The sequence below is a fragment of the Erythrolamprus reginae genome, chromosome 1, assembly GCF_031021105.1.
Source record: "Erythrolamprus reginae isolate rEryReg1 chromosome 1, rEryReg1.hap1, whole genome shotgun sequence".
NCBI classification, from domain to species: domain Eukaryota; kingdom Metazoa; phylum Chordata; class Lepidosauria; order Squamata; family Dipsadidae; genus Erythrolamprus; species Erythrolamprus reginae.
The window spans coordinates 322,473,794-322,499,448 of NC_091950.1; the positions used below are offsets into that span (position 1 = coordinate 322,473,794).

The 25,655-nt window shown below is 36.6% G+C and overlaps 1 protein-coding gene across 2 annotated transcripts in view; it reads right to left on the reverse strand.

The window, feature by feature from the left end:
• Window positions 1–4,575: 4,575 nt before the first annotated feature.
• SYNE1 (spectrin repeat containing nuclear envelope protein 1) overlaps window positions 4,576–25,655 on the reverse strand; it is a 354,964-nt gene continuing 333,884 nt past the window's right edge. For both annotated transcript variants that reach the window (XM_070733725.1, XM_070733726.1), the window contains 8 exons: window positions 24,561–24,687; window positions 20,216–20,427; window positions 19,089–19,289; window positions 17,976–18,104; window positions 17,493–17,705; window positions 15,580–15,672; window positions 12,163–12,221; window positions 4,576–5,452 (listed from right to left, as the gene is read on the reverse strand). In XM_070733725.1, the coding sequence (XP_070589826.1) occupies window positions 5,206–5,452; window positions 12,163–12,221; window positions 15,580–15,672; window positions 17,493–17,705; window positions 17,976–18,104; window positions 19,089–19,289; window positions 20,216–20,427; window positions 24,561–24,687 (1,281 nt within the window). In that variant the 3' untranslated portion in view covers window positions 4,576–5,205. The remainder of the gene's footprint in view (window positions 5,453–12,162; window positions 12,222–15,579; window positions 15,673–17,492; window positions 17,706–17,975; window positions 18,105–19,088; window positions 19,290–20,215; window positions 20,428–24,560; window positions 24,688–25,655) is intronic.

A 25,655-nucleotide genomic window follows, 5' to 3' on the forward strand; every position in this document is an offset into this window, starting at 1 on the left:
TTAATGAAGAGGATCTTGTTCACCATCAACCACATGTTTTGAAGAATAACAGAAACTATCCTTTAGTGCAGGGGTGAAATCCAGCAGGTTCTAATATGTTCCGAAGAACCAATAGCAGACATTTTAAGTAGTTTGGAGAACCGGCAAATAACAATTCTGGCTGGCCCCAGAGTTGGGTGGGAATGGAGATTTTGCAATACCTTTCCTCCAAGAGTCGGGAGAGAATGGGGATTTTGCAGTATCCTCCCCCTTGAGTGGGGTGAGAATGGAAATGTTGTAATATCCTCTCCCTGCCATGCCCACCAAGCCACAGCCACAGAACTGGTAGTTAAAAAATTTAGATTTCAACACTGCTTTAGTATATTATAACACATCAAGATCAAAAGAACTATATTTGTGATTTATCCAAGGATGTTGGATCTTTATAATTTTTCCCCAACTAAAATGCTTTGTTATGTGGGTTGGGGCATGATGTTTAATAACTATAAACTCAAAGTCCAAGCCTTGGAAATGATGAAGTAATTGAGCATTTCATTTGTTTCTAGTCCTGAAGAATTTATTAATCCTGTACTTTAATCTTCTTGAACCATATGGCAAGCATGTGTTTGAGTCAGATTTCTTGAATCTGAAGCAGAAGATCCATTTGATCCAGTGGAGAGATCCAGTGGAAAGATGGGGGAAGAGAAAGGCATTTTTACATTTTTGTATTAATCATAAAACATTCTCCAATTTGTTGCAAGCAACTATAGGGTAACTTTATGCACACAAAACTATTTTGTCTGCTCACTGCCCATCAAAAGTGATGAGTTTGAATCCCTTTATATAGATTACATTGCATAGAAACTGCACATCTTATTTAGAAAAACTCATATTTTCCCCTTACCCTCAGTTCTTTGTTTCTGTTTCCTTACTTGATGAGTGATTCATGTTATCTCTGAGTTTAAAAAGTCTTATTATCAAATAGAGGCTCTGCTCATTAAGCCATCATTTCTAGAGTTGATATGGTTAAACGTGGTGTTCTCTTAGCTGGAAGACAGAATAGTAAACTCCCACACACTGATATGTGGAAGTGATAATTAGAAACTGTTTGGTGTGACAAGAGGAAAGGGGAGGAATGGTGAATTGCAAGCTTGCCTCATTCATTTTCTTTCTTTTGTACACAAACACAGTGCTATTCATGGGGAAGCTCTCCTAATTTTACATAAAGATTTATGGCGTAATCCAGCTCATGTATCTACAGCAAAGTTCCCCACTGTAGACAACTGTTCCCCACTGTAGACAATCCATTAACAGCTGTCTTTTCATAAAGATTTTTAAAGGAAGAAATGCTTCTTGCTTCTCTTTATTGGCTATATTCTCTACGGCTTTGCACACAGATTACTGGAAAATATATTTCTATGACATGTCTATCCATCTTAATATTTATCATTATGTGCCATTCTGGTATTAAAAGATTTCTAACTTCTTGAAGAATTCCAGACTTTACTAGAGGAAAAACAAGGATTATCAACTCAATTTTTATTACAGAATTTAATAACAGTAATTTACTCTTTGTTTGTCTCATAAATATAAAGGAATTGCATTTTTTTCAAATTGCTTTTCTCTCTCCAATTTCTGTCTTCTAGTCCTGTGAATAGCTATTTGTCTTTTCAAAGTATGTAAAGTATGCAGTGCCAATTTTTAAAAGAAAATTAATATGGAAATAACTTTTGCAAAAAAAATTCTCCAATTTTAAAATTGGAATTCCAGCTATAACATCTGTACTCAATATGTACCTAAATGTGAGAAATGGAATTACAATACTTTACTCAAGTAACGTAGTTTCAAATGAAGAAACAGAAGAATGTAGCCTAACATCCATTGTAGCAATAATGAAGAGATTCAGATACGTTTTTGTCTGTCATGAATTTTCTGCAGGTAATCTGATTTGTCTATCCTAAAATGATGGCGTGTAGATAGTGTGTATGTGTAAAAAAACCCATATAACCCACTTAATAAAAGGTACCAATACAACCAAATTTTAAAATAATAAAATTAAGTTTTAAGATATGAAACCAATTTGATTCCAGTTCAGAGTTCATTGAAGGAAATGTATTTGTGTGAATGAATCTGCATTTTAAGATGACCTAGGTGGAACAGATAGCTGGTATTTATGTTTAGATCATCTACTGTATATGGGGGTGTACCTAAAGAATTATGGGCTTCCGGACAGAGCCACAAGCCTCTGTTACTGGAGTAAAATTCAGCAGGCTGACAGGTTCTGGCGAAGTGGTAGTGGAAATTTTGAGTAGATTGGAGAATTGGCAAGGTCTTCGGAAAGGAATAAATTATTATTATTATTATTATTATTATTATTATTATTAATAATAATAAATACCACCTCTGGCTGGCCCCAGAGTGGGATGGGAATGGAGATTTTACAATATCCTATCCCTGCCACGCTCACAGAACCTGGTAGGGGAAAAAATTGAATTTCACCCCTGCTTTATTGATATATCACAAACCCAGGGTTTGTATGTATTTGTACAACTTGCTGGATAGGATCACTAGACTGGTTGAATGTATATGAGGTGATGTACAGAAAATGCAGAAGAAGCTGTAGTCGGAGTTGGATTTTCTATTTACTCTGGATGTAAAGAATATCTCCGAGACCGCATTCTGCCGCACGAATCCCAGCGACCGATTAGGTCCCACAGAGTGGGCCTTCTCCGGGTCCCGTCAACTAAACAATGTCGGTTGGCGGGCCCCAGGGGAAGAGCCTTCTCTGTGGCGGCCCCGACTCTCTGGAACCAGCTCCCCCCAGAAATTAGAACTGCCCCTACCCTCCTCGCCTTTCGCAAACTCCTTAAAACCCACCTTTGTCGTCAGGCATGGGGGAACTGAGATATTTCCCCCGGGCCTATACAATTTAAGTATGGTATGCTTGTGTGTATGTCTGTTTAATAATGGGGTTTTTAAATATTTTATATTGTAAATTATTAGATTTGTTATAAACTGTTTTTATTGTGTTGTGAGCCGCCCCGAGTCTACGGAAAGGGGCGGCATACAAATCTAATTAATAAATAAATAAATAAATAAATAAATAAATAAATAAATAAATAAATAAATAAATGTAAAGAAGCTATTTAGAGGTTTCTTTGCTTGGTAAGGTATCTTGTGCCTATTATAAGGCTTACATTAAAGCTTAAAAAAATTAAAATCAAAGATAAAAGACTAACAAGACAAACTAAGAAAAATATAAAAAGTAAAAAAGAAATTCAAATGTTCAGAGAAATGGGAACAGGAATTTTTAAATAAATACAAGAGAAAAGAGGAAAGTGTATGCAAAGAAATTACGGCACAAATTTTCACCAACTCTAACATTTCAACCAAAGATCTCTTCTTCCTGTATTTCATCTCTTATTTGCAGACTAATTATAAAACTTCATTATTCAATCTTGATAAGCAAAAGTCCATGAAGAGTTACCAGAAGTAAAAACACATAAATTTTAACTTTAATCAAATAAATCAGTTTCATATTTTTTCTTTCTTTAAAAATAAAACAAAAGTTTCTTCTTACCATATCTTATCGACAAAGATATCTTTAAAGCCTTGATTCAAATTTAGTCAAGAAAACCCCATTAAGAGCTACCAGCAACATATTAAAAATCTTAATCTTTAATGCCTTTCAATAGCATCCCATGTGATTTTATTATAATGTTCTCTTTGTCTCTTCTAAAAAAACTCCTTCACAGGTTTAACACATAATAGAAATAACACCCCACCCACCTCTTTTCCCAATTATATCTATAAACAACTTTTCAAAGCATTGCCATTCGGCACTGTACTTGAAGGCAAGACTGATTTTTTAAAAAAATTCAAACACATTATGAGAAGACTTCCCACCCTGGAGAAGGTTTTAATGCTGGGAAAGGTGAAAGGAAAAATAGGAGGACAAAGAGAACATTACATCGGTGTGGGATATAAGGGTTGAAATCCAGCAGGTTCTGGAGAATCAATAGCGGGAATTTTGAGTAGTTCGGAAAACCAGCTAATACCACCTGTGGCTGGCCCCGGATTGGGGTAGGAATGGAGATTTTGCAATATCCTTCTCCCCAATGGGGATTTTGATGTAGCCTTCCCCTGAAAAGGGGTGGGAATGGAGATTTTGAAGTATCCTTCCCCTGCCACAATCAAGCCATGCCCACCACACCACATGCCACAGAATCAATAGTAAAAAAAATTGGATTCCACCACTGCTGAAAGATCTGGTAAATGAACTGATATCTGGAAATGAACTTGGGAGACCGATAGAAAAGCCACAGTGTGGACAATAGTCAGACAAGTGCCAGCTGAGTTAAATTTAGAACTGGCATTTCTGCCTGTGTTTCTTGTCTGGGTTAGTTTGCAGAGCTGATAGATATGGACAGATCATCATAGATAAAAATCTATGCGGTTGCCAACTCGATGGCACATAATCAATAAAACGCATAGACACATATATACACACACACTGCTCCAAAACATATTGCTTAAAAAGAAGACAAAGATTTTCCTGGTTTCTCTATCGAGAAATAAGTACACTTAGTCTTAGCAAACTGTACATACATAAATATTTTAATACTTAATATCCATGGTTCTTCATAAAGTTTTCATGATTTCATTTCTTACATTTTTTTAAAATTATAAAATGTGCCATTTACAATTTGTGCATTCAAAGCCAAGATTAGAACACCATGCCTCACTCAAAACCCCACCAAAAATGGGGAAAATAATATGCTGCCTTGCAAGCTTTTAAAATTGTATGTTACAATGGTTTCTAAAATCACTCGAGTTTGTTTCTTACAAGTATATAGGTTTATATGTAAGTTTAGTTCAAAATGCCAGTAGAGCAGTTAAATAAAGATTGTATATAATAGCTCTATAATGAGCAGTACATTCTGGTCCTTCTTCAAATGGCCTTCCACAAGATATTGTATAGTGCGATGGTCAAAATTATAAAAGTAGCTGAAAAATCCAGGATGCTGTTTGGGGAGAAAAACTTTCTACTACTTAGTCAAAGTCCATGGAAGAGATGCAAGTCTTTAAAGGCCCAATTGATGTATTCCATGGCTTATTTTGATACTGACAGACATTTAATTTATTTACATCAGCAGGGAGGTCATGGAAATCCTACTGAATTCTGGCTATTGCATTTGCCATATCATTGAGCTGCTGGCAATCTTTTCATAAAGGTGGCGGGCCGTTTGTGTATCTAAGCATGGGATGGAAGGAACGTGCAAAATTATTTGAGAGGGTGCAGCTATAGTCCTCCTCGCTCGCTGGAACCAAACAGGCGAGGGCAATCAGAAGCAGCAAGAAAAGCTGGAGAGGAAGAGCTGCTCTCAGTACCCTGAGGAAGAAGCAGTGTTGCGGTCGTGACGGATGCCCCTGGTTTTCAGAATGGAAGGAACCGGAGCCACCTCTTGTGGGCCTAAAGAGAGAATCCAAAACAGAAGTAAGCCAATGCAACTCTGGAAAACGGTAGCTGGATCCGTGTGTTGCCCAAATACTATTTACTGTAGAAACACATGTGGCATTCATAATTAGTGGTTTCAAATTTTTTGGATGTGAGGTTCAGAAATCCAATGCATCTTTATTAAAAATTATCTGGTATGTCCAATACTACCAACCACAATAATCATCTTTCACACTAATTTAAGATATGCTTGATCACATCGATGTCTATGAATGCAAATGATATGGCTTTATAATACATAATTTTAAGAATTAGATTGAAGGAGCCATGCATTAACAATGGTTCTTTAAGAAGCTGCCCAGATTTTTTTTAAAAAACCCCCAAACATTTCTTGCGAGAGAACAGTAATATTGTCAACACACAATCAGAAGATATTATCATCCAGTTAAGTACATATTGTACATAATAGCCTCTTTTTGCACTGAATCAGCATCAAACCAATAATGTTTTTTTCCTCTTTTATTGTCATATGATTTATAACCCTAGAAAAAATTATTCAGCAAAACCTAACAGAATGACTTTCTGCTTGCCATGGCAAGCATTTATTGCTAATTCAGAAGACATATCCACCTTTATATCTAGTAATTCATCAAAATGACTGCAGCATTGTTAACCTTAAAGGGTGCGTCTATGTTAATTTTATTACTAGGGGGCAATTTAGGGCATCTCCGTAACCTTCTGAAATCACGAACTGGATTGCTAGTTTCACCTGACAAAAGGAGACGGGAATATTCAAAGTTAAAAAGTTATTGTTTAAGATGATAGGGCTAGTTAAGAGATCCAAGATTAAAAGGATAAAAGTTGCAAATTATTATCAAAACACTGCCAAGGTTAAGATGAGAAGTGGCAATCTCTTGTTATTTCTAGGGCCTTGGGTTATGAAAGTATTGAAAAAATATGTTTAGCAACATCAGAGCATTCTGTATTAAAGTTTAATTAAACCCAGCCTTCCAGGACCTTAAGGAAATCAATTGGCCAAAATACAAACAAAAAGACCAAACACCTGAGACTGTACATAGATTCTCATATTGACAGACAGTTTTATTTTCATGGCTTTCAATCCTCAGCTATGTGTCTACTGCTGTACTACTACTACTATTACTACTACCACTACTACTACTAAAATAATAATAGCAGCAATAACAATAACAGAATTGGAAGGGACCTAAAAGGTCTTCTAGTCCAACCCCCTGCTTAGGCAGGAAACCCTATACTACTCCATTATACTACTGTCCTCTTTTCCACTTGCATTTAGTGTGGTAAAGAGTACAGGGTCTGATTGCACAAACCTTTTGAAAAAAGGAAAGTATGGATTGTATTTAGATCCTAGAATTAGGCACATACAAATTTCAACAGTTTGTTTAGTGACCATTCAAAACAACTGGAAAAAGGAACTTCTATTTTTCACACAACTATTGCATGGTCAAATGATTTACACCTGGGATGCATGGCAACTGGTTCATATTTGTGATGCTTGCAGTGTCACACCATTCTTTTCTGTGATCTTCTGACAAGCAAAGTCAATGGGGAAGCCAAATTTAATTAACAACCGGGTTACTAATTTAACAACTGCAGTGATTCACATAACAAATAGGACAAGAGAAATCGTAAAATGGGGTAAAACTCACTTAACAATTTTTTCCCAGAGTAAACATAAAGGTTTAGGCTCGATTGCGATCATAAATTGAGGACTACAGGGATTGTGTGGAAATTAATGAAGAATAGGATTGGTTTTCCTCTGTTGGAATGATTTTTGCACTTCTGGAATACCTGGGTGGCATAGTCCCGATTTCCTAAAATGTTCAGAACTGAAATACTGGGTTCAAATCCGTCTTTACCTGTGAGTCTTAGGTTGGTTGCAGTCCTACAAATTAAGTCACCATTGACTCTAATTTCAGACTTTCATCAAATAGTGGTGTTCAATTCTTTTAAAAGTAAACTGAAATGTATACTTTTTACTGATTACTGCTTTCTTTTGTGTCTAAATTGACTTGCATTGTCAGTAGAATTCACTGTCAATGGAAGTAGAATTCCAGGAATTTTCTCTGAATACTATAGAAACACATGTTCTCTTTAAAGAACTTTTATTTTCTGTACTTCTTGCTGTTCCAGAAAGACTGCAGGAGTGAAGTTTATTCTCTGCTTCAGAACTGAATGAAGAGCTGGAACCCAAGGAAGTAATATTCAGGAGGTGATGCAATTGGAGGAGGGACATATAAGGCAGAATAAACAGAATAACTGGAAACATGAGACACCTTCTGCATCAAATAGCAGTTTATTAAAATGAACACCAAAATCCACTATATTCATATGGCTATTTACTTTCTTCTTTGGATTGTAATGCTGTTAGGCATTTTTCATTTTTCTTTTAAGGCTTTTTGTTTCTATTTTGCAATCTGATATCGTACTATTTATTTCTAAACACAGTGATAATTTGTGTCCCCACGTGCTTTCACTATCCTCATCTTTCCCATTCATTTCAATGTCATCTGACGTTTAATACGGTCATTCCCTAGCTCTGTTTCTGATTTCTGCATATACATCTTCTTGTCTATTAAGCAATTATTTTGTGAATCATCAAAGCCCCATGTTTGACATTTGCTTTTTCTCTCAAGGCTCTTTCTTTATGGCTAAATGATATTTATTTTCCCTAAAAAATAAAGGAAAAGAATGGCAAGCTTTAACTTGCCAATGTGTAAAAACATTTCTATTTTAATTGTTGAAATGCCTTCAAAGAAATAACCAAAAAGTCTAGTTGCCTCTTGAAAAAAGGGATATTTTGTCTTTATTTTCTTTTTTCATTTTAGATTTGTAATTGCTTATGCTATCTGCTTATATTTAATTTAGTAGAATTGAATTAGTATTGGCTATGATTTCAATGGGATCTAATTAGATTAGACTAGTTGATTGGATTCAACTAGTAGTTGTGTTGCTATTTCTTGCCATTGATTGCATAACAATATTCTGAAACAATTTAATTAATGAGACCTGAACTATTTCACTAAATTGAATTTTAAACATTTAAAATAAACTAATCTGAGATAATTGCTATGTATCAGGAAGAAATAATTAAAAGAACAAAATCATAGTAATCAATCAATCAATACAATTAATTAATTAATTAATTAATTAAATAAATAAATACAGGCTTTCAAATTTTAAGAATGTAAATCTGTTACAGTACTTTAAAAAAAAAAATCCCCCAAATGCTTGATTAGGAGGCAAATACCTGGTGACAAAAATTTGACAGTGTTCTAGTTAACTTATTTTTTTCTGCCTGTACTGTCACGTGGAATCCCATCAAGATCTCGTTAAATCTCAGGATTATGCAGAAAACAGTTTGAAAAATCATGCCCTTGACAATATTATTCTATCTGATCCTGGATTGAAGCCAGGAAAAACTTTCAGTGGACAGAAGACTCTTGTTCCAGTAAATTTTTCTGCTTCTTTAGTGGAGAAGCATATGTTCTTCCCCGATTGCTCCTCACTGCCAGAACAGTAGCAAACAAGCTATTTCAGTAAACAGAATGAGCAGCTACTAGCAAAAAATTACTTTAGTAAATCAGTTCTGGTAGGAACTCTCCTTGGGGATATACTAGTGAAATAAAACTCTAGATATTATATATGGAGGAATAAAGTATTTTGACATATGGGAAATCTAAGCTTTATGTGAACTTCTTTGCTTTGTTAAATGCTGCAGAATTAATTAACTGCCCTGCTTGCCAAGGAATGCTTTTCTCCCATTTGTCTACATATTTAAGAAGCAATCTTTACCTATACTAGTTCTGGTAATTATATATGTGTAGCTGAATCACTTGAAGTCGATTAACACATATTTTGCAATCGTAAAACAGGAAAACTAGGAATTATGGGCAATGCCACACTAATGGGAGACAAAAGTTGATTTCTGATCGCAATTTATGCTGACCATATAATCACTGCTTTAAAAAAAATATTTCCTTTAGAAACTGGGTATCATTAGATAGGCAGTGTGGGATGAAAGAACATGTACTTGATGAACAGGTTCTAAGACTTCAGATTGGATCACTGGCGCCAAGTTCTAAACAGGTAGTTTAAGGCAGCCCATAATGTAAACACCCTGGAGAAAAGAGCACAATTACTTTAATCTTTAATCACATTAAAATATCTACACAGAATTAAATCCATGGCTAGATTCCAATAATATAAAGAAATAGTTGAAAAGCAAAATAAGATGGTATGAAACTGGTAGCTTTAGTCTGTTTTGAGAACCAAAAGATTCTGTTTGTAATAGGCAAATAAGATGCTTTCATATTTATTCATCTAAATCGCTACCCAGCTAATCTAAAATTGTGTGGGTTACTTAGTTTTTAGTTCATACAGCAAAACTACTCTACTAAAGGTTGCTGATCCAGTGCAAGATCAAACACAAGATGTTTAGATCAGAGGCATGTCAAAATATTAAAGGACACAATGACAGCCTGGCCCCTTTTATCAGTTAAAACTGCATTACATATCAACCACAACCTGTCTGGCTTCTATGCTTGATTAACTTTTCTATTCAGTAGAAACCCATTTGTATTCCATGCTTGTCTGGGTGACAAATTGGGTTTTGTGTTGCACCGATGCTGTACTGCTAACAGATGTGTTAGTAAACACCGATTGAGAAAGCAGATCTGAGAGGGCCGCATAGAAACCACAGCCAGAACGCGGACAAATTCCAAAGAGCTGCCAAATGCTCCAGAAATGCACTAGCTTGCTCATTATAATTCCCAAAGCAGCAGAAAAATGCTACATATTTGTCAAGAGAAAAGGAAGAAAACTGGCCACAGACACAGTGTTTGCCTTACAGCCCAAGCTGCAATTTCCCCCCTAAAACCATCATCATTCCTCAACGGCATCAAAAATAGCACCATTTCTGTTGAGTGGGTCGTTCTTTTTTGAGTGGCCGAAAATTTGCAGCCTCGGAAAAAAATGGTACACTGTATATCTTAGTTTGATGTTTGATTAAAAACAAAACGCAACTGAAAGATAGCAGTTAAGCGGAAGGGTAAACACAATGTATGAAGAAGAATGGCTCTATTTGCAAGGGATAATAATAAGCGCAATATTAAGCAGGCGGCTTGGTACATTTTTCTGCCTTATTTGCCAGTAAAGTGGTTCAGTTATGCAGACAAAACTGTATCTTTTTTTTGAAAAACACTGGGCATTATGAATAACAAATGGTAATAAATGCTGGCTAACATTCCTTATTCCTCCCCATGCTCCTACATTTCAAAACATTTTGATTGAGGAAAAAATTCTACCTATCTAGGGACAGACTGCTACCAAATGCTGAGTGTAGTTTCTGCTTTTGCACAATTAATTTCTTCTATGCTTGCATGAATTATAGATTTGCTATATAAAATAATTTAACCCAAACAACGCATTTGGAAATGTAATTCAACAAATGCTAGTATGCCTGTTCCAGTGATATCAGAGGACTCCTGTCAGTGCAAACTTTAGCTGCACAATTCTCGGAGATCTAACTGATTGTGGAGATTTAGTAAGCCTCTGTCACTAAAGAGGGGCAGGTGTGGTCTATATTTTCTGAGGTTCCGTGTTTATTTTATGTTGTGCTATCTGTATTTAAACAACACCTGTTGACATTGAAAGGGGGTCCTAGTACAGGGGTGTCAAATTGGCAGCCCGCAGGCTGGATGCATCATACTTAGACCATGCCCACCCCAGCTCTGCAAAGGGGAAAAACATCACGAAACATCACATGACCGCAACGTGATGCGATGAGTTTGACATCCATGCCCTGGAACATAAGTGTGGTTATACGTTTTGGAATCTTCGTTCTGATTTGGGTCATGCAAGAAAAGAAAGCCAGGAACGAAAAGTATATTGTTGATTATAAATAGATAAAAGCACACGTATTTCACAACAACGAAATGCAGAAGCACTGTTAGCTGCAGGCAAGACAGGTTTCTAGACAGGTGTGAACAATGAAAGCTTTATTTGTTAACTCTGCTTTCTAGTAGCTAGGTGGAGGGTGCCTATGCTGTTTTCGGAAGGTCCTAAGTAAGCAAGATTAAAGCTGAAGTAAGGACGCTGGCTTGGCAGGGAAGCTGTTTTAGAGTGAAGGTGTGTTTCTGCCATACCTTCATATGCGATCTTCGTTTCAGCTCCTGAAATTTGGTTGGGCTCACGAAATTTGAAAACCCACAAACAGAACAAAACTTTGAGGAATGTAAGTTTAGGAAAATAATAAAAGGGAGTGTTATGCATTTTATTCAGGTTTGTGGGTTTCTTTGAATTCAGATATGCTGTATTGGCTTATCACCTGCTTTAATTTAATCTCTAGAAACAAAGAGGATGATAAAGAATTTTTTTTTTTTGCCATGAATCTGGGAATGGAATCTCCATTTGTACTTTAAATGCAGTATCATGAATTTAATGCCAAGGCATTCCAATGCATCTAAGAATTTAGATATTTTCTGGAAGAAGCCAAAGTTAAAACGAAGAGCGATCAGTTTTTACTATTTCAAATCAGATTCTAACTGGAAGAAAAAATTAATAATTATAGAAAGAAAATACTCAAGCTGTTGATATCAGAATGGCCAAGCATCCTTGTAGTGGGCAATTTCCATCATCCTCTTGGAGTTCTAGAACAGAGTGCAGAAACTAGGAGAATAAGGTACCTGCTATGCGGACTGCTGACAGAGGGTCCAGGCTGTGAGACATTACATTTGCCTCGTGTCTGTTTGCAATGAACAGGGGTAAAGAAAGAAGAATGTTCAGTCCAGGCAAATAAAGACAAGCTACTGATGAAATCAAACTAAAAAGAGCAGCAAAGGAAACACAAAATCAAATGAAGTAACTAATTCTCACGAATTAAGGAAACTGGCTTTTCTTTTCCCACTTTTAACTGAACGTGAAACGGAACATACAATGTAAAATTAAAAATGACATTCTAGCTAATAAATCAATATACATGAAATGCAATGCAGCTTAAAAAAAAGCTATGGGAAATATTTTGTTTTACTATTTAATTTTTTTAAGTATTGGATTTTTTTTCTTAATCTTCCTCAACTTTAGAAATTGAGTAAATAAAGTTTCAGTATTATACTAGCAGTATTTTATTTCGCATGATTAATACAGTTTTGTTCCAGTTCAATTATGCTCCTGGGTGGGCAGAAAATGCTATAGACTCAATAGCAATGCAGATTATGTGTGTAACCAGGAATTGGACTATGACCGAAGTGATTAAAACTGGCAAGTAAGGGAAGAAGCTGTGAGAATGTCATAATGGCTAGATTCACATACAGTATTAAACAACAAACCACAGTTTATAAATTGCAACGACTGATTAAGGTGTCAGCCAGGAAGTTGTGAGCACAAGTCCTGTCATAGCCATGAAAGCCATGAGTGACTTTGGGCCAGTCAGTTTCTCTCAACCCAACTTATTTCATAGGAAGGTTGTTGTAGGGAAAAAGAGAAGGAAAAAGTATCATGTATGTTTGAGTTACTTCAAAAGTAATAATGGTATGATAACAAAGAAATACAAATAAAGCTAAATAAACCACATTATTAAAGCATCAGGGAATGTAGCTAGAAGGATTTTTTTCTCCTTTTTGTAATATTTCAAAGAAAAAGAAAAAGAATGTCTAAGTCTGAACTATTTTTAAAGCTAAATTGCATGAAACTATTTCATATGCTATGAATGGACATGACCACTAAACAGACATTGTGTTAGAAATGATGAATGCAGATTTTAAACGTTAAAAATGGAACTTGGAAATATATTTCCAACAATGGTTTGGTAAAAGTTCCTTGATCCAGTAAATTAATAATTCTTTTCATGTTAACGAACATGAAACGTATTTAAAAATATTTAACACAGTTTAAAATAATGACTTAGGAGCCACAGCTGTTGGGATTTTTGCAGTTTTCTCTCCCGAAAAGCCAGTATTCCTTTATATTCCTATAAGGCAATGAAATCAATTTTTAGAGGCCATAAAGCTCATAATGACAGAACTAAGATGTAATTTTATAAGAAAGCAAATGAAAATTGACAGCTCTGTAAAAGTTAAGGAAAGCTGGATAATAATTAAATAAATGAAATAATAATTTAAAAGGGAGAGAAATTAAAATCAAGTACACTCCAGGAGTCAAAGTGAGGCATAGGACAAGATATACTATAGTACACACAAGCTGTTTTATTTTGGGGAACAGAAAAAAGAATTGAAAGTGGTAGGAGGCATTTCCAGATCTGCAAGAAAAGGAATTGAATATTGTGTAAAACACAGTCTGACACACTTGGAAGGGAATTGCTATTCCTTACAAGTGTGTATGTGGGGGCTTTGGGAAATTTATGCTTTTGTGAAGAAAACAGTTGGTTTCACAATAAAAATAGCTTATTTTCTCTCTCTTCAGAGACATCATTATTTAATTGGTGAGAATTAAAGAGTAGCAATTGTAGTGAGCTTGGTCAAGTTTCTAGTTTTCTTTTCCAAGAACATAAAGAATCTAATTTTGTACCTCAAATGCTGCAAGCATTCTCTATCTGTATACAGGTAGTCCTCGCTTACCGAATGCCTCAGTATTTAAAAAATGAGGCCAATCTTTGCATTTATAATTGTTGCAGTGTCCTGCCATCATGTGATTGCCATTCAGGTACTTCACAACTGATGTGCATTTACAATCGTTGCAATGTTCTGCCGTCACGTGATCCACATTTGTGTTCTTTGCAACTGGCTTAAGTCACACAAAGTTAATTGAGAAGGCAAAAATAAAGTCAAGTCATAATCATGTGATATTTTGCTCAGTGGCTGAAATGTCAGGCCACAGGGCTGCAATGTTATTTCTACTCTATGCTTATTTGTACCCTATGATAATCATTAAGTAATTATCCCATCTCATGATTCTTGACAAAGGTATTTTTTTTCTTTTATGTACACTGAGAACATATGCACCAATGACAAATTCCTAGTGTGTCAAATTACACATGGTAATAAAGAATTCTATTCTACTTTATTTTATTCTAAAGTCTCAATTGTGGTTGCTAAGTGAAGACTACTCGTGTGTTGAATTTAATATAAATAATAAAATTACTTCCTTTTATCCTCCCAATTTGAATCATTTTCCTTGTGCTGCTCTTTATCAAGAGCAATCTTATCATATTTTCAGTCCATCTCTGCAAATGTCACCAGACTGCTTCCAGCTCTTACAAGGTCCGCTGTATCTCACAAGGCCGAGTGTGTGGGAGGGGCTATTTGCGTGACTGCTGTTGCAAATGACAAATGTTTGTAAGCTTAAATTCGGGCCACATTTCTCAAGACCAGAGTACAATGGCTAGTCCCACAAGGTTGTTGCCTCCCAGGTTTCTACTTTGAGCAGTCAGTCTCAGAGCCAAAACTCTGAAAAACGTTAATGTACGAAATTCCATTGTAATGTTTGCTTAAACTCAGGTTATGTATTAATTTGTTATTCATGAACTGGTTAAACTACTCCAGAATTAAAAATGCGAGCAGTCAGATGTAGGAGTTGTGAGGCAAGACAAGCTTCCATCCCTTACAGTTGTGCTTCCCATTCAAAAGAAGTAGCATATCATGTATATACCTGCTACACTTTGAGTCCTGATTTCGTATACCTTTATACAGAATTTAAAAATTCTGACTCAATGCAGGATAAAAGATGTACAAAGTTGAGGAAGCAGCGGTGGGTTTTTTTGGGAAGTGGGGGAAGGAATTATTCTGATCTGGTGCTTTTCTTTGTGGGGGGAGGGCTATGACAGGAGGCGTTTGAGACGTTTTACCTTGGTTACAGTTATCAAGAGCCGGGGTGGCGCAGCAGTTAGAGTGCAGCACTGCAGGCTACTTCAGTTAACTGCTAGCGATAGTTCAGCAGTTCAAATCTCACCACCGGCTCAAGGTTGACTCAGCCTTCCATTCTTCCAAGGTGGGTAAAATGAGGGCCCAGATTGTTGGGGGCAATACACTGATTCGGTAATCCACTTAGAGAGGGCTGTACAAGCACTATGAAGCGGTATATAAGTCTAAATGTTGTTGCTATTCCACCCAAGGACTGGCAAAAAAAATTATTTGGCGTGACATTACCATTCTCTGTCGGCTTGGAGTGCTTCTTCCAGATACTGGACTGAGGGATCCTGATGTGTCCAGTTCATCAGCAGAAGACCAGGAGGATAAGTCCTGAGTAGTTAGTTATTATACAATTACAATCATCACCTCCACCATCAATCAATTATCAATCAATCGATCATCACCATATTTAACTCGCAAAACAAGTGAAGTTTTCTGGATGGTATGCAATTTAAAAACATAAAGCCGTAAAACTATCGTGCCTGGATAAATAAAAAAAGTCTTCCTGTGATACCCAAAAGGCAAGTCTCTTGAGCCCCTCTCTCCCATCACTGCTCTCTCCAGGTGCTTCTTATTCAGTAGGAACAGATTTAGCAGTTGTAATTTAACAGAGTTGGAAGGGACCTTGCAGGTCATCTAGTCCAACCCCCTGCCCAAGCAGGTGACCCTACACCTGCCTCGATCTAGGATCAAACTCACAACCTCCTGATTCACAGCAGCTGGGTCAGCACTTGGAGAGTAGTTCAGTGGTTCAAAACTTTGGGATACAGAGAGGTACCTGCGAAAGGAGACAGCAGGGCTCAAGGTATTTATTTTTAAGGGCTTCAGAAAAATGGGAAGCATCTTTCTTTAATCATGTGGGCAGCCACTTCCCTCCCTACTTTTCCAGTCCGCTTCGGAAGTTTTTCCTCACTCTCTTTAATCTGTGTACATGCACATTCATTTCACTTTCTTTTGGGAAAAAACAGCAAAGCAGCAGCACAAGGCTTATTTTTCCCCCCAGCGTGACCCTTTGTGGCAGTCAAAATTGCACACCTGGTAACGTGGAGGAGTCATCTCGACAGGGAAACAAGGTTAATAGCACTCAGCTAGGTAGATGACTCGTAATTAGCCCCTCTTATCTTCTCTGAAATAATTTCAGCTTACTGCCCTCCTTTAATGCTTACCTGAGCTGAATAAAAAAACTAGTGGTGGATGTCAACATTACAGGTAGTCTTTATCTTACAACAGTTCATTTATTGACTGTTTATGACGGTTGCAGTTTCTCAAGGTCATGTGATTTTGCGACCTTCCGAGAAGCAAAAATCAATGAGGAAAGCCGGATTCACTTAACAATCAGGCTACTAACTTATCAACTGCAGGGATTTACTTGACAACTATGACAAGAAAAGTCATTAAATGGGACAAAACTCACTGAACAAATGTCTCACTTAACAACAGAAATGTTAGGCTCAATTATGGTTGTAAATCAAGGGCTACCTGTATTTGGTGACATCTCTGCATTATACCATCTCCTTCACTGTAATGTATTATAAATAATATGCAACAAATGTGTGAGAAAATTGTTCACACAAGAAAAGTCAGTAACAAAACATAGCTGTGTGTCATATAGAGCAAAATAAATACAATCTTTGTTTAAAAGGGGGAAAAGGAGATTCCATTAATGCCAAATGTCTGCAAAATGGTGAATTAGATTTTTAGATACCAAATAATGGTGAATACTCATTTTGAAAGACAAGAGCCAAATACTGTCTTTCTTCATTGGTCATGGAGAAGTCTCTTATTGCTTGAAATTCAGGCAGAACTCAGACTCAGCAAATTTATGTCTATGCAATCCAAATTCTTAGAAACCAAGTTCTATTTAAAGTAATGTTAGCTTGGGAATATATTAAGAAAAGTTTACTTCCTTGCCTTCAAGCAATGAATAGTAGAAATAAAAATTGTCTTTACAGAGGTAGTAAGCCATATGATGTCTTGCTATCAACAGTATGATAAAACTTTTAAGATTTACAGATTTTTAACCTGAGTAGTAGTAGTAACAACAACAACAGTATAAGGAATATGAAGGCATTCTGGTAGCAAAAATGCAAATTGGAAAGAAATTGGCTATTGCAACTTGCCATGGTCAGAAGATCATAGAAAAGACTTACCAACTGGCTGCTTGAAATATCTAGAATCTTCTCTAATTCTTTAATGTGACGTGTCACATCTTTCAGGAGCATTTTTAGTCTGTTTCCAATGACATGCACCTTTTCTTTGGCCTCTAGACAATCCTTGCCTTCAGCATTGACTAGAAGTTGGCAGGACATGTCTTGGAGAGAGGCCACTTTTAACTGAGATTCTAGAAGCTCACGTCGTATTTGCTGTTGGGAACAAAGGTGAGATATTTTGGACTTGAAAATAATGTTACAATGAAATTCATTCTGTAAGAATAACAGTTTCTTCTGGTCTGATAGGAAGGGATTATTAATGCCCTCTGGGAAATAATTTAGCACAACTTTCTGGGAAGAAATAAAGAATGAACACTAACCAATAAATCCCCCCAAAACAAGATTTGATACGGTCACTTATTTCCCCATTAATGTTCTCCAGACATCCCTAGACCTCCGGTTATTAAAATAAAAGGATAATACCATGAGAAGCCTGTGATGATCCTGCAGAGTATCAGAGTCATGATTTGGATTGATAGGTAAGATTTCATTTTTTCTCCTGTCAATGTTCTCCAGCCATAATAACAAGCCATGACTCATCTCATGGAAATCCTAAAAACAAAAGGTAAGAGCGCAATAATGCTACCCAGCTCTGTCATCTGAGACAGTTGTTCCTACAGTTTCTTGTTTACCTTGCTGTTGCTGGCTGTGGGAGTTGAAGTCAACAAGTCTTAAAGTTGCCACATTTGGAGACACCCGTTCTAAGTTATTGCTTAAAATCAGTTAACAACTAACATTGTGCTTTCATCTTCTTTCTCCCCTTAAAATTTATTTTAACAAAACACTTTATGATGTAAGAAAACTGTAGCTCATTGTAATGTCTGACATAAAGAATTCCTGCAGGCAAGAAGCAAACCAAAATTTGCAATGCTAGAGTTTTGTTATGCCAATTAATTAAGCCAGATTAATTAATTAAGCCAAATTAAGACAATTAAGTGAAAGTGTTTTAAATAAATAAATATTATTTTTTTTAAAGGAAAGAAAAATGCATACAATATGTCAGTTTCTTGATACTCCAGGCTGTGATTTGGAAAACTAGACTATGAAGATAGTATGGGAATGGAACATAAACTTATCTTAAATGGGTTTTTTACACCCTGGAGTGAACCTTTTTTTAAAAAGTGCTGGACCCTATATATAAGGCTTGATACTATTCTAGTTTGCTATGCGGTATTAGGAAACTATAGAAACATAGAAACAAAGAAGACTGATGGCAGAAAAAGACCTTATGATCCATCTAGTCTGCCCTTATACTATTTTCTGTATTTTATCTTAGGATAGATATATAATTTATAATTATTTTATATTTTATATAATTATTATAATTTAAAAAATATATAATTATAATTTATAATTATATATAATTATAATTTAATTATAATTTAAATCTTACAAAAATCTATCTTTCAAGGTGAAAAACAAAATATCTTTTAAAGAACAACTCCAAAAATTTTCAAACAGGCCCTGATTATGTGCACACCTACTGCGCTACATCCAGGACACCAAGACGAAGATTAAGTAAAAGCCAGAACAGACCTGACATTGCATGAGAGCACTCTGTAGAGAGCAGCGCCATTCTTCTAACACAGAGCAGACATGGTCCCAGCGCATGTTCATCTGAGACAGTTGTTCTTGCAATTTCTTGTTTTCCTCACTGTCCGACTGCATGAATTCTGAACTGCACAGGTTGATGGACAAAATGATGGCTTTGCGATTATCAACAGCCTTCTGCAGCTCCTTGAAAATAGCAACGTGGGTGGAAAAGGAAAAGAAGTTAGGGGGAAAAAAACACAAACACTTCTAGAACCTTTTCAGAAAACATTTTTTTCCATCTCAACATTTCATTTCCATTAAAAGTAGTTAAATGTGTTTTTTTCTTAGTTATTGTTACTGTGCTATGTTTTGAAAATTATGTTCGACAGGTGGGTAGTAATAGGTACTTCTAAAACCTCTTACTATTAAGAGAATGCATAACAAACGAATACATTGTTTTATAATGTAAAGCTTATAGGCACGGCGGTATGCGAAAAACACTTGGAAGACATCAAGCTGAGCTAATAACTGGCCTATTAAAGATTGTGTACTCATGAAGAAATAGCATTATTTAAGTAGCATCAATGAAAATTTAGGAAGGAATTTGTAAACTAACTTTATAATTTTTCTTCATAAAATTGGGGAGGGGGGTGTTTCAAATCTTAACACTAAAGCATTTTAAAAAAACACACCAAACCCTTGGTATAAAAGAGCCGGGGTGGCGCAGCAGGTAGAGTGCTGTACTGCAGGCCACTGAAGCTGACTGTAGATCTGAAGGTCAGCGGTTCAAATCTCATCACCGGCTCAAGGTTGACTCAGCCTTCCATCCTTCCGAGGTGGGTAAAATGAGGACCTGGATTGTGGGGGCAACAGGCTGGCTCTGTTACAAAGTGCTATTGCTAGCATGTTGTAAGCCGCCCTGAGTCTAAGGAGAAGGGCGGCATAAAATTGAATGAATGAATGAATGAATGAATAAATAAATGATTTTAAAAAAGGTCAAAATCTCCTCTCAGTCCATTTCCGCTTCTGCCGACTTCAGGAAAACATCCATGGAAGGAAATTAAATTTATTCTATCTGAATAAATAAACAAGCAAGAGAATGTTAAAACAAATTCCAAGTGAAAACCTACTTTCAGTTTTTTAATCCGGAACTCAATGGTCTGTATGTCTGTGCTAAGATCAAGGCAACGTAATTGGTCCAATTCCTCTTCAGTTTCTCCCAGCCAAGCCCAGATGTTGTTCAGATCGGAGCTGAACTGCTGCCACTGCTGAAGATTCTGCTTCATTCTCAGTTCTTTACTTAAAGCTTGGGCCTGAATTAACTCCCATCGATCAATCACACCTAAAAAAAGAGACCTTGCTTTATAAAAGAGTTGGTTCTTAACCTTTTTTTTAATATTTAATTTTTTATTGATTTTTATAGTAACAATATATCAGTAAAACATTCACACAACACATAACAATGTGCTCAGTGCTCAAAGTGCCCACTACCAAACATCATTCATAGCCCTCCACCAAAATGGGGGCATATTTTCTATATACCATTTAACTCAAGAACAATATATCTATTTACATATTATAAAGTAATTCTAAGAAGGACAGGAGAGTTAGCAGAAGTCGGCTGGAATGGTGGCTGGGTCAACAGAAATGGCTGCAGATTAATGCAATAAGTAAATATTTAAATAAAAGTGAGAATAAAGAAGCTTTCTTGAGAGAAGAAAATTGCTTAGAGAAAATATTAAAAGAAAAGATCAATGATACAAAAGCACAAGCTAGTAATATATATAGAATGTTATCGCAAACAGAAGAGGAAGTAATAAAAGGCTTGACAAGATGCTGGCAAAATGATTTACAAATAGATGAAAGTGAAATGAAAGAAATAGTAGAAAATATACATAAGATTAAGAACACAAGAGTTAAAGAGATGAGAAGAAAAATCTTACATAAATGGTATTATATACCAGCACAACTTGCACACTTCCAGGGGAAAGAGAAAGGTCATTGTTGGCATGGTTGCCAAAAGAAAGGAATTTTCATGCATATGTTCTGGGAGTGTGTAGAAATTCAGAAATTTTGGAAGGAAGTGCAGAACGAAATAAATAAAATGTTAAATATTAATTGGACAATTACAAAAGAAATAGCGATATTAATTAAACAAAGAGAACTAAGAGATTTTAGAGAAATAAAAACTGCAGCACTGGAAAGTGCTCAAGCGGTAGTGGTATTGGGTTGGAAAGAGTCTATAAAATGGACACTACAGAACTGGTACTGGTACATGGTAGATCACATACATTTTGAAATCATGGAAATAAGATTAAACAACTTTGATGAAAATAAACTGAAGAAGCTGATGACACAATGGAATAAGGTGAAAGGTTATATGCTGAGTAGAATCTGTGACGCAAATGTAAAAAATAAACTCCAATCACTCTTTCAATAATAACAAATGCAAAGTAGAGCCAAGGAAATATATATATATAAACTAGTAAATATTTGAACCCCCCGCAATTGGTGGTGGTGGTGATGGTATTGTCGGTCGGGTGATGGGCACACGCACTGTGCACTGTTTTATGTTTGTTTTATGTAACCATATTTACAAAATCAAAAAAAATATATTTTTAAAAAATAAAAAAATAAAGTAATTCTAATTTATTCTTTATACCTAGGTCTCGAATTCTACTAACTACATGTCCTCTTACCTTGTCCCATCATTTCCCGCAGATTAGTTTCATTGGCCGAATTCATCCTCTTATCCATAATCTCAAACTGAATATGATCCACCATGTACCAATACCAATTTTGTATTGTCCAGTTTGTCACATCCTTCCAGCCTGGGACTACTACCACCTGAGCGCTTTCTATCGCTACTTTTTTCCTTTCTCTAAATTCTCCCATCTCGTTCCTTTTGACTAATACCGCCATTTCCTTTGTAATTGTCCATCGTATACTTAACATCCTATTAGTGTCCTCTTGCACTTCTTTCCAAATGTTCTGCACTACCGGACATTCCCAAAACATATGCATAAACACTCTCTTGACACCCGTACCAACAAGTATTCTTAACATTCTGCTAAAACTATGCAAGTTGAGTGGGTGTGTGATACCACTTATGTAGAATTTCCCTTTCATCTCCATAACCCTTATATTATTAATTTTCCTTATAATCACCACTATATTCATCGCTTGCACATCTACTAGGTTGGTTCTTTGTGTTCAATTGAACCTTCTGTTCAATTGAACTTTGCAATGTTTCATCACACTAAGAATGATGAAGGCACCAGAATGAGTTTCCATCTCTGCCTTTCCTACTCTGCCTTCTGACTTCAATTAACCACATGAGTAAACAAATGACATTCAGCTCCATAATATGAACAGAAACAGGGGGTTATCATAATAGCTCCATCTACCCCATACAAGATATCGGCAGGAATGGTTATGTAGATTCCTGAGTTTTGATCCAAATTTAAGCTCAGAGGAGCGTAGAGTTAGGAATAGTACCCATTTGAAAAGTTACACTCCCTCATATCTATTATTTAACACCAAGAAAATGGAAAATTATCTGAAGGTATGTATTCTTATCCCTTATACTACACTCTCAAAACCTTCAGATTGGGTCAGATACAATGGGTCATTGTTTCCAAGGCAAAATCTACTAAGTCACTAACTTACACTATTAATAAGGGAAGGTTTATCATTAAAAACTGTATACCATGCTATTATTACTATGAGTTCTAGAAGTATTATAGAATGTTCAATCTGACCAGATTATATCAATTTCTATTAAAATGAGTTGGAAGTGATGTGCCGGTGCCTGGAGGCTGTTAGGGTCTGAATGGGTGTCAACAGACTCAGACTCAACCCTGATAAGACGCTGTGGGTTTTGCCTCCCAAGGACAATTCCATCTGTCCATCCATTATCCTGGGGGGGGGGATTTCTGACCCCCTCAGAGAGGGTCCGCAACTTGGGCGTCCTCCTTGATCCACAGCTTGATCCACATTAGAGAACCATCTTTCGGCTGTGGTGAGGGGGGCATTTGCCCAGGTACGCCTGGTGCACCAGTTGCGGCCCTATCTGGACCGGGAGTCACTGCTCACAGTCACTCATGCCCTCATCACCTTGAGGTTCGACTACAGAGAGGGGCGGCATACAAATCTAATAAATAATAATAATAATAATAATAATAATAATAATAATAATAATAATAATAATGTAACGCTTTCTACATGGGGCTACCTTTGAAGAGTGTTTGGAAAGTTCAGATTGTGCAAAATGCAGCTGCGAGAGCAATCATGGGCTTTCCCAAAAATGCCCATGTCACACCAACACTCTTCAGTCTGCATTGGTTGCAGATCAGTTTTTGGTGATAATTCTAAGTGTTGGTTATGACCTATAAAGCCCTTCATGGCATCTGACCAGAATATCTCCGGGACCGCCTTCTGCTGCACGAATCCCAGTGATCGATTAGGTCTCACAGAGTTGGCCTTCTCCAGGTCCCGTCGACGAAACAATGTCGTCTGGCGGGCCCCGGGGGAAAGCCTTCTCTGTGGCGGCCCCAACCCTCTGGAATCAACTCCCCCCGGAGATCAGAAATGTCCCCACCCTCCTCATCTTTCGCAAACTCCTTAAAACCCACCTCTGCCATCAGGCATGGGGAAATTGATTCCCCCGGGCCATTCCATTTTATGTATGGTTTGTTTGGGATGTATGATTGTTTTTATATTAATGATTTTTAAACTGCTTTTAGTCATTAGATTTGTACTGTATTTTGTTGTGAGCTGCTCCGAGTCTCCGGAGAGGGGCCGCATACAAATCTAATAAATACATTTACAACCAAAATACTACATTGCCACATAAGTAGTCCGGACCTGGCTTTTTGTTCAAATTCATTTTCAATGTGTTCACCTGTATTAATAGTTCCAACTTAATCCAGAACTGAACAAGATTCTAGAACAGCAAAATTATAAAACCACAATATACTCTTAGAAAATAAAAAAATAACCAGGAACTAATTTACAAACAAAATTAATAAGAGTGGAACAGAAAATATTTGTATATACAGGAGGATTAAGTTCTGAATCTGCCACAGTTGTTCTGTTTCCTCGTCTCCTGGATGCCACTGTTTTTATTAACAGAAGAGATAATATCCCCAGATTTAGCTATTGTTTCAGAAACTAATTAAATATCTACAATTATTACCCTGATAAAGAGTTCAGTTCCAAGCATATTGAAGTTGCCTTAGTGCTAGTGCCTGCTTGTGCTTCAAAGTGATTAGAAACATTAATTGTGTGATTCTCAACTGATCTTAAGGTTTGTCCCCATCAAATAGGGCCACATATTTAATCTCACCATAGGTCCTGGTAGAATACAACAGGGCTAGAAAAGAGAGGGCATTCAGATGTATGGATAGTGCCCTGTGGTAAATCATTACTGCTTGTTTTGATATATTTATGTGGGAAGATTTGACTATTACTTACCAGATGTTTGTGGCTCTGCATTGTTCAGGTTAATAAATCCACACACCTTTTCCTCTTCTTCCTTCAGTTTATGTTCAAGCCGCCTTACTGAATCTATACTCCTGCTGCATTCACCCAGGAGCTTCATCTGTGTTTTTTTTAAAAAAAGAATCCCCCAGATAAACTTTTCAATAGTCATGTTTCCACAATTTAACTTGAAATAGCTAACACTTCTATAGGCAAACTAACATTTTAGTTGTACAGAAATGTGGGGTTTAGTCACTATTTTGACAATTATTTAATATATATATACTAACTTACTTGTATCATTGCATTTGTACTATATGATAAATATTAATTAGAAGGGCATACAATGCATTGAAAACACACTGTAGCAATTAAAAAATAGAGTGTTCTTTGCCAATTGTTCTACAAACTCTTTAACTAGATAAAACTCAGAAGATTCATTATAAGAATGTGTGGATGATTATTTGTTGGTTGGGTTGAGAGTGAGCAAAACAAATGAGATAGAAATAGCACTTATTTGTTGTGTGTACGTTAAGAATTCATAACTTAGGCTAGCATTTGGAACTATCCATCCATCCATCCACCCACCCATCCATACCCAACCCACTCACCCATCCATCCATCCATCCATCCATCCATCCATCCATCCATCCATCCGTGACCGGTGATTGCTTATGCCACAATTAATTTGTTAGGACTGCAGGACTTCACATTCTTTTCTTGGATGTGTTGTGGTTAGCTCTGGCCCTGCTCATGCCCCAAGGACTGTGGATGTGGGGGAGACATCCACATGCTGCAGGCCTGTTTTGCCCCCGGTGGAATCTGCTGATGAAGGCTCCTCTGACCAAGAAGACTTGAGTGACAGGGAGGAGGAGAGTGTGGCAGACAGCTCAGAAGGAGATCAATTATCTAGCTCCTCCTTGGATTCAGAACAAGCGTTCATGATATAGCCACGCATGCAGAGAGCGATGCATAGGCAACAACTGAGAGATTATTATCAAAGAAAATGAGGCCACCTGTGGTTGGGTGGGGCTGTGGTCACTAGTGAGGCTGCTATAAATAGCAGCCTGTAGGTTTGGCCATTGTGGA